Genomic DNA, 10,131 nt, shown 5'->3' on the forward strand with positions numbered 1-10,131 from the left:
TGCTATTGAGCAGAATGGTAACTCCTTTTCTTTTTTTTTCTGCATCTTCAGAAGCTGGTGCAGTTTACAAAGGGTGATGGTGTGCCTAACAGGAGGATGGTTGACCAGCCTGACCACAGCAGTGGCCAAGTCGTCTGGAACAGCCTGGCCATTTACACTGTGAACTAATAGTGTCCCAGTGGATGCCACTCTGCTCCTCTTTCCTCTGCCACCAACAGATTTTGTGTTGCCAACAACCAGAAGTCAGGTTGCAAATTGGGTCTACTGATGTCTTTCAGGATTAGGTGAGGTAGGCAGGGATGAGTGGTGGGATGGATTGGGATTGTGGAAGGCTAAGATACACTGTACCATCATCTTGACTTAATCAGGATAAGGGATGGGGAGATACAATGAAAAGCTTTAATTTGGAACATTAATTAAAGAAAGGAAGCCCCTGTTACCTGTTCCTCCCTCCTTGGATAACCTGTAACTATGAGGCAGCTTACAACACAAATGCTTACTAGTTATGGCATCACATCCCTGCACCAATACAAAGATGTGGTGCTTTCATTCATCCTCCACAAACTCCTCCTTGTTTCCATTTTACAGCTAGTATTCCTGTTCTCTCCTACATGACCTGCATATAAAACACTTGGACTTAAGATACAGTGCTCTGTGGGTTAACAAACTGTAATATTTCTTTGATTACTGAACAGCACATCATATTACACTAATGATGATATTAAAAGTCTTACGCTTGTCTTGTGTAATTTTTCAGATAATTATACAATGTAAGAAGCAAATATATCTTTAGTTCCGATATTATATCATACAAGTACAGTATAAGGAGGAGAAACATGAACTTGAGATCATAGGTAAATCAGTCAAACAATTTATAATTTGTAACATAATTAGCACTTTCTGGATGGATATAAATCTTAAACATGCTCTGTTAACAGAAACCTTTTTCATCTGATATGTGGACATTTACATTCAGTACCAACATATTTTTATTATAAACATAAACAACTTCATCTTCAAAGAACAGTATTCACTGCCAAACTGGGAATATCATAATGTTAGGAGGAACAATAAAAGAATATGTATTACTTTTGCCCTTCAGTCGTGAAGCTTTTTTGGTATCAGTTTAGAGCAGCTAGACACTATTCATCTTTATGGTGAGAGAGAATTTTTGTCTCTACACTTTTTTGTTCTGTGTTTATGTTGTTTCCCCTCAGACAACTACAGAAATATAAAAATGTGAATATTCTTCTGCTATCATTAAAAAAAAAAAAAAATCCTTGCTACCAATGTACATGAATGCCATAGCTTTACCTTTAAATGTACATTATTACCAACTGAACTTCTGCTCAATTATTAAACTTTTTATATAATCATTCACCTCTTATTAATTTTCCTGAATGGTGTAATGCATGAAAAGTTAAACCCCTAGTTTGGAAAATGCCTTCAGATATTATTTCTGGTAGCCGGCAGTATGCTTTCCAGACTCCTGTTTAAGTTTTCACATTTTTCATGGTGCAAAATGCTTGATTATGACTGATGAGTGACCACACATGAGCTGATGCAGCCTCTGCCTCATGGGGTTGTCTGTATTGGCTACCTTCTGTCTGCCTGAGTGCTAGTCAGTATGTGCATGCTTCCCTGGACAAAAACAAAATGTCTTTAATGCATCATTATTTATGAATGAGGCACCCAGTCTTCAAGTTGATTTCCTTTGTATGTAGAAAGACTGGTTTACTGCACCGATTTTATCAATAGATATTAAGTATTTCTATAGAAATTCTAAATGTGAAAAAGGTGAACTCCATAATCTCCTGCACCACATATATAACTGCTGACAGGCATGCTGCAGCATAAGGGTTAAAGAACAACATATGATCTCAAAACTGGACACAAAGATAGAAGCAATAGCACCAAATCTCCAAATATAAAAGAATTAATTACTGAGAACTAAACACAAGATATATTATGACATGATACTGGGGAAATTTGTACATGTTGATGGTGTAAAAAAAAAAAAATAAATAAAATAAAAGCAGAACCCAAATCCCAGTTCACATGGGGTGGGGATATCAAAAACAAGGCTGTCTGACCTCTCTGGGAACAAAAATACATTGCTAATGAAACATCCACATCACTGTTATCCCCTCTAAAAAAAACTAGAGGCTGCTTGCAATGCTGTTACAGTATGTAACTGTGACCAGATAACAGACAAACAAAGAAGTATGTTAACTTCTTTTTAATCACATTTTCTTTAGGGCAGTAAAATTCAGTACTGCCTTCAGACAATGTAGATCTTGTCACAGTTATCCTCTATTGTGGGTATTCCATGAGTAGGCAAGGTGTCAGAAGTGGTGATGAATATGATTATGACAACACTAGTACCATTGGTGAGGAGTCTTGATGAAGTTTGGTATCAATTAGGTGGAAAATGTGTCCAACTCGTATGAAATATGACAGACTGCTATTTATTTGGCATAGCTACTACATTCTGATTCCAATATTAACTTCATAACCCAAAGTACAGCCTAGTAACTGCAACAATGACACTGTTATAATGGGTACTGGGTAGCATTTTTTTTTCCCCCTTATTCTATCTGAATGCAACTGGACAAGAAAGTCTGGAAAGGAAATACTACCAGAAGAAAGTGCAAAATTAAGGACTGCTTGGTAAAAATGGAAGCATGGCAAGAAATGAGGTTTGCACTACTCAAACAGTTCCTGGAATGTTGTATTTGGTCACACAGAGTGGCTCTTCTCTAGCACCTTTTAATAAAATAAATGGTGGCCCTTGTCATTTCATTAGGTTATGTATGTATGTCATGCATAAAAACCATGTAAAAACAAGATTTTATGATATACATATGTAAGAATAAAACTTCTGATAATCAGGTGATTAAATTTGAATTCTGGACATGTCTACAACCTACTACATGCAGTCCTCATTATAAGCATGGTACATATTTCATAACTTTTTATGCATTTAGTGTTATTGTAAGTTGGGAAATGGCAAATCAGCTTCACATGTAACTATGAAACTTTATTGGGGAATTTTTCTTTGATTTACTGAAGGCTTAACAGTAAATAATACCATCAAAATGGTGGCTTATAGGAGGACTTTTTGGCTACGTAGCTAGAACTAACATGAGTGTGTTGTCTGCTTCCTGCATGCTTGGGTTAAGATGCACTAATAAACTGATGAACAACTCCTTCTCACTGTTCCTATTTTGAGCTGCTGGAAGAATAAGAGACATGGTCAGTTTCTTCACTCTCCTATCCATGTACTTCCTGCAGTGATGATCTTAGTTACACAATAATTTTTACCTTCACATATAAGATTTGTTCTAAAAGAAGAACTAATGAGGGGATGATTCTTGCACTCTCCTGTTCTTGTCCTTCCAGTAAAAGATTTATGAGTTACAAGAAGGAGTTACATATAAACCTGGTGGTAAATTAATATTGAGGTTCACTGTGTTACCATCACAGGTTGTATTGTACTTGATAACTGAATCAAGTTATCAATTGTGAGATAAAGGCCTACAAGGTTCACATTGAACAAATATTATGGAATTACAAACAGGAATACTAAAAGCGTATTAAGGCATCATGTTTTCACACTTACTATCTGTTACAGAAATTTGCATCATGTAGTGACAGTCATGTATTAATCTCAAGCACGTCCATAAAATTAACCAAAATTATTTAATTTACTTAAAAAAGTAAACCAGAAAAAGCACAGTCTGTGTAGAAACTTTGTGGTTAAAGACGAAAATGTAAATATCTGCTATTCGTACATGAAATTCCTCGGTTATAAATCACAGTGCTAAGCATAAATGAAACTTCTCCATACGAGGTGTGACCCAGCTCCTCGTAGCCCGTACGGTATTTAAGTGGCCAAGGGACTAAGGCTGGATTTCTAGGCTGTGATGTGGGGACTGCTCTCGTGTATGGCTGTACTGGCTGCCTGGTATTCCTCTGCTTCCTCCAACTCTTTCTGTATGGAAAGTGAAACAGCTTGAATCATACTGTTTTCACTCTGACTTGGCTTAAAACTGCCATCCTTCCATCTTGAATACTGAGTTGTAACAACAGATCAACACTGGAGTAGAGTGCCAGTCATGAAAAAGTGTTGTGGAAAGGATGCAGAGCTGTAATATGGTAACATCTTTTTCCACTACTAAGCTATGTTAAATAAGCTATATAAGGACGAAAATCTGGGCAAGGATACGGTGAAAAGAGTATACAGCAGATGAATACAGATATGATACACCACAAATACTGCTGAGAAGTAATTAGCTGGTCCTGGAACTTGGATTAGTTTCCTGTTAAGAAAAAACATCAGCTGTATCATGGTCAACCTCAACATGGAGATTCCTTCACAGGAAGAAGGGTATCATTTAATTTGAATATAATACAAGACCAAGACATGAAATTAAATAGAACAAAGACTTTACTCCTGTTGTACGTTACCCAACATTTATCACAATAATTATCATCACTATCTCACATAGGAAAACAAAGAGCAAAATACTGTATAATACTTTACATTCTGGTTCTGTTTTATAGAACTCATGTTCTATGTTTTCTTACAATACAGTACAGTAAACTCTCAATTATGGTTGTAATTCTGACATGCCCTAAGCCAAATAACAATACACCAGTCCAGTATGAGACAGCCCTAGCATGTATTCACTATGGACGGTGGGTGTTACCGCCGAAGTGGTGACATGTGGAGGTGTAGGAGGACTACTGGGCCTTGGGATAGGCTACTGCCCCCGAGATATAGGCCCTGAAGCCTTTGCCCAGAGTCTGACACATAAAAAAAAATAATAATAAAAAATAACATGAAATGCTGAATAATGCATAGTACCCCCCCCATCGGCACAAAATTCAGTGTTGAGCCAGATGCTGTTACTCTTCATTTCGACTCTCTATCCTGAAGACTTTCCCATGAGCAAAAGATGAAAATTAAGCATAAAATACAATTTTAAAAAATGGTAAAAGTACAGTACTACAGTACCAGCTGGCTACTGATTACGACCAGGTTGATATGCCTTAATGCCGGATATTGCACAGAACCACCGGTTACATCCCACTTTGGTGCTGGATATTCCATAATTTTGCCAGATACTGCTTTAATACAGCCCAGCCAGCAGTGTTGGATGTTGCAACATTGTATTAGAGTTTACTATATAAAATCTTTCTCATTTCCTTCCAGCTGGTAGAAAAGTTCTTTGATGAGCCACATAGCCTACTCACTCTTAAACAGTGTCCCCCTTGCCAACACATTCCAAGCTCCAATGTGTATACTGTATTCACAGGTGTGTACAGAACATCAGCTGGACAACACTAACCTCAGCATCCACTAGTGCCTTAAGGTCCTGGTACGCTGTATTGAGGCGCTTCTGACAGTCGGGGATTACATTCTGCGTCTCCTGCAGCAACAGATCTTGCTTCTTTATATAGTACACATCCTGACCTGCAACACATGTAGCAGTCAACTTAAGTGCAATATGGGCATATTAGGAAGTGCAAAATACACATGAGTTTGGTCATAAATAAAATAAATGGCAGTGTCTCCTGAGACTTTACAGGACAAGGGTACAGTATGCCAACCTTCTTCCTGCATCTTCTTGATTTTCTCCTGGATCTGCTCTGCCTCTTTCTGGTAGCTAAGCATTTCCTTGCAACAGCGCTTGAGGACGCCGGTCTTGATGCGCAGCTGCTTGATACGAGGGTCAGCCATTCTGCCAATATTTACCTACTGTACCTCTGTGTCACCGCCAAATCTGGGGAAGGGAAGTAGGAAGGAATCTCTGAAATGTTCCATCCTAACTTATACTCTATTACAGCTCCATTGCCAATTTTTCCTAAACTTCAAAAAGATAACAAAGAGACTGGCTATTTTTTAATGTTTAATTACTAAAATTTAGGGTAATTCCCAGTGTATCACAGTAACCTGCGTTTGGCCTCAACCTCACCATCTGACAGGGATCCCTTCACAATGAGGCACCATGGTTTTGGAAAAAAAAATAAAAATAAAAAACAGCTCAAATAAAATATCACAAGAACTATTTCAAAATTTCATGCAATTACTACATTCTTTCTGTACTTAAATTAGGCTCTTGTCACTAATTCTAACACTGGATTTATTGGGCTTAAAAAAAATCTCAGTGGAGTCTACTACAGAACTGTATATAAAAAACATCAAAGTACCTTTGCAGATAATAGGCATATTTCAATTCAGAGTCAATATAGAGAACACTTAGTCTCTACCTTTTCCTAACTAAATAATGCCAAGTAACCACGTAACACCCACTCATCACCAAATTACCTTCTATTCTGCAACTTCTTCACCCACTTTTCTTCTCGTGACACTGACAGTTCAACTTCTGCTTTGTTTCACTCTCGTATTCACGCCCACAAAAGACTGTACACTTCCACTCATACATTAATAATGCTTCACATTACAAAAATACAATGTGATACAGTTTACGCCAGCTTATTTAGCAATGTAAAGGAAAATAAGAGTAAAATATACCACTTCCTCAGTGTTTACCTTCACAATCGTCAGCGCCTGCGTTCCCTTCGTCAAGAATTTCAGATTCGGCACTCACGTTTAATTCGGAATACTTAAAATGAGATATTTAAAAAGGAATTCCTTATTTTGAGCTCTTTAACAGTATCAGTACGTCAATTTACATGGGACTTTTAAGAGTACTGATTTCATAACGACGTACTCTTGAAAACCTTTAGCTAATACACCGAAATAACACACCATCGAAGTTGTAAAATACCAAAACTCGAACTATGAAAAATGTTTAACTACTAAAAACAATGGCGTGATGTATGTACCAAGGCATGCAAACAACTCATAAGATAATGAAAATCCGCTGCACAGAAAATGTATGGTAGGCTATTTGTCTAAAATTGTAAATGAATCTTACCCGTGAATCATTAGGCTAACAATGTGCATGATAACTGAGTGGATATAACACATAAATGAATAGGAAAATAACAACACTGACTTACTAGGACATGATTATTTGTGAACTAACCTTACTACCGCCGCAGCGTCAAGGGACTGCAGCGTTATGGGTACAGGGTGAAGGGCTTTCCCGCTTTTGTTTGAACCAGATGATTGCCAAATGCTGCATGTGATACAATTATTATCGCTCTGCAACTTCATTAATTTAGGTGTCCCTGCCTTCAGTTCTAATGTAACCTACCTATTTTACATTTAACTGGTAAAGATGACATCCTCACATTGAATGATTAGTTACAAGGCTGATGCAATACAAAAATGCTTGTAATCTTTGCACATGAATCAGAGCATTCCAGAATAATCTCGTCATTTCTAGGTATCCAGTTGGCAGTTGCTTAGTCATTCAACAACAACAGTACCACAATTACAATAGCAGTCAGCATGCACACGCTTCAGATAACTTGGATCGATTCTCTCTCTCTCTCTCTCTATAGCCTATATATACCGTATATCGGCTATCCTCGTATATTAGGTGGTAACCATAAAACCAGATCGATGTTGAGTGTTCTTGTGGGATAAAGTCCACCAACAAGTTGTTCCCCATGAGGATTTAACACCACCTTTTGCTGTATATGAACTCAGATGTGCGTTGGATATGACTGTACTGCACTTTTTTTTTTTTTTAATGCCAAAACTTACAAGAATACTGCAGACATTACAAACCTCTTTCCCAAGGCCTCTCCTCTAGCAGGCAATCCCTTCAAAAACACCTCTGGCTGAGAGGGCATTTCTCCATTACATTTCTTAATTCTTCCTTTCTACCTCCTTCCATACATGGTTGGTCTATTATCTGTGGTGTAAAAATCCCTACAAACATACTCTGCACCAGCTGTATGTACAAATTCAGACAGAGGGAAATAATGCAGTAAACTGCTAACATACTGCTTGTGGTACTGTGATGTGACTTTTTATACATGTTACTCAGTAGAAGATCTGCTCATAAGATAACCAGTAGCAAAATCATGCCTTAAAATGAAAACATCATTTTAAGCTGAACTTTTACTGACTGGGTGGTCCTAGGCAGAAGGCCACAGCCCTGCCCATCATAAAACTACACATTATAAATTTTCACTCATTCCCAGAACCCAGCAATTTTCAGCAGCTCGTCATATGCACATATCTTTTTCATATATGCATGTCAGCACAGGTTAGAAGCTGCTGGGAAAAAAAAAAAAAATGAGATGTGTAATAAGATCTGTAACAATGACACGCTTGGACTCTGTGTAGTCACTCAAAAAGATCACTGAGTGACTGAACTTGTGGCTGAATGTTTCCTGCCTAAGAGTGGTGACTGTGTAGGTAGTTACCAAGCTTGGAGCCACAATTCACTCTCATGGTAGGTAGATAAAGTAACTTGGAATACCACCAACAGGGTAGACAGGTGAAAACACAACTTTTCACCTTCAGTGCCAAAGGTAATCAACAGAGTACAAAGAATTTGATTTTATTTAAAATGCCTATTGCTGATGAACTATTTAACATGTGGGTTATGGGCAAGTAAACATTCAGCACCTCTCTCTGTGCAAGTAACATATTATGTGAAAAAACTATTACAAGCATATCATCATCATCATCCCATGCTCTTTTTCCTAAGTAAGGATGATGTACGGAAAAATAATAGGATGGGATGAGAATTAAATGCACAAAGCTGAAATACTTTACTCCAACACTTCTGAGAGTTCTGAGCACTGAGAAAACTACTACTGGACAATGGATATCTATAGATGAGATATGAGTCATGTTAATGAATGTAAACAGTATAAAACCTCCCCCCCTCTATGCATAGTTGAAAGCTATGCATACCAACACGTAAATATGGACGTTTTCCATGACTGTACAAGCACACGTTCAATACCATATATAAAATATATATGAATCTTAAATATATCTCTTCATTCAGATTAGCAGCAACAGTGTACAAAAAATATAGCATTAAATTCTTCTCTTATGTGGCTATCAGATGTGCCACATAATAATAAACATAAACTACAATATCCCTGCTTTATAGTACATGACTGCCTAGACTGATGGAAACCTGAGATGTCTCTAATCTGGATGACAAATGCGAGTACAAAAGATATCCTCGCTGGCAATTTATGACATTTATAGGCTTCAGGTGCTACATGTAGCCAGGTGGTCTTTTTTATTAACCTTCCTTACTCCAGACAAGTTTAATCAGCTCAGTAGGGACTTTTCATACTTGACTGAGTTTATATAGACTTTCTTAACTTCTTCACTACCAGGGAGCTCTCAGTTGAATCTCAGGTTGTCACAAAGCAGGAAGGATAAAAATCAAGGTCATCTTACAGGGCTAACAGCAGTGCAGGATGTGTTATGACTTCCTTCATATCTCAGCCTTTTCCCAAGGAACAGAAAATTTCTCTTGAGATATTCATAAACTGTTCAATGACTAGATCCACAACACTAAGTAAACAGGGTAGATCTATGATGCCATCAGTAAGGTACAATGGCATCTCATGTAAATACGGTCCCTGGGTGTACTTCTTTAATTCCTAATGGATGTCTGACCGTCTACTGAATCCTGGTGCTCCAACTGGATATGGCCCATAAGGATTTACATCCAAGCGATGGTTGGGGCTCAAATAATACTGTTCAAAGAAGTGATTGGTTACTCTTGCCTTAAAAGTCTGGAGTAGTAGCCTATAACCCTGGCCCCTGTGCTTCTGATAAGGCCACAAAGGACTGAACAATAAGTAGTTTTTTAACTCTCATTGTTATGGATGCATCTGAGTATTCTGCTAAGGCTATATCCAGACTATTTACATCAGGCAAAGAAAATCTGAGGATTTGAAAGGTTACTCAAGACAATTTTCTACCCACAGACTACTAGGATACCTCTCTGTTGAATAAAATCATCTTGCAGTATGAGTAAAATAAAAAGGCATCCAAAGAAAGCAACAGGGTTAACTTAACTATGCAGATGGAACTGGTTTAATTTCAACTTCAAACATGTTGTTAAAGCAGAAGTATATTTACGTGGAGGGCTCATATGACGATTACAAATTTTTTGAAAGCTTGAACGATGAGTGAAAGGATACATAACATACTTCACTGGACACTGTAAT

General features: G+C 37.6%; 1 protein-coding gene across 4 annotated transcripts in view; it reads right to left on the bottom strand.

The window, feature by feature from the left end:
- Positions 1-7,085, bottom strand: part of Tbca (Tubulin binding cofactor A) — a 328,515-nt gene extending 321,430 nt beyond the window's left edge. The window contains exons 1-4 of one of the 4 annotated variants that reach the window (XR_013897817.1): positions 6,560-6,585; positions 5,617-5,789; positions 5,355-5,479; positions 3,726-3,994 (exon numbers count right to left, since the gene is read on the bottom strand). Coding sequence is in view for 3 of the 4 variants with exons in the window: in XM_080274534.1 (XP_080130660.1) it covers positions 3,917-3,994; positions 5,355-5,479; positions 5,617-5,746 (333 nt within the window). In the remaining variant the exon portion in view is untranslated. Of the gene's footprint in view, positions 1-2,586; positions 3,995-5,354; positions 5,480-5,616; positions 5,790-6,334; positions 6,528-6,559; positions 6,586-7,058 lie in introns of those variants that run through there. The other 3 variants (XM_080274534.1, XM_080274533.1, XM_080274535.1) reach the window with 3 other exon arrangements.
- Between the last annotated feature and the right edge of the window lie 3,046 nt (positions 7,086-10,131).

Source organism: Coenobita brevimanus, chromosome 58, assembly GCF_032717465.1.
Source record: "Coenobita brevimanus isolate Jiangsu-jjx chromosome 58, ASM3271746v2, whole genome shotgun sequence".
NCBI lineage: Eukaryota > Metazoa > Arthropoda > Malacostraca > Decapoda > Coenobitidae > Coenobita > Coenobita brevimanus.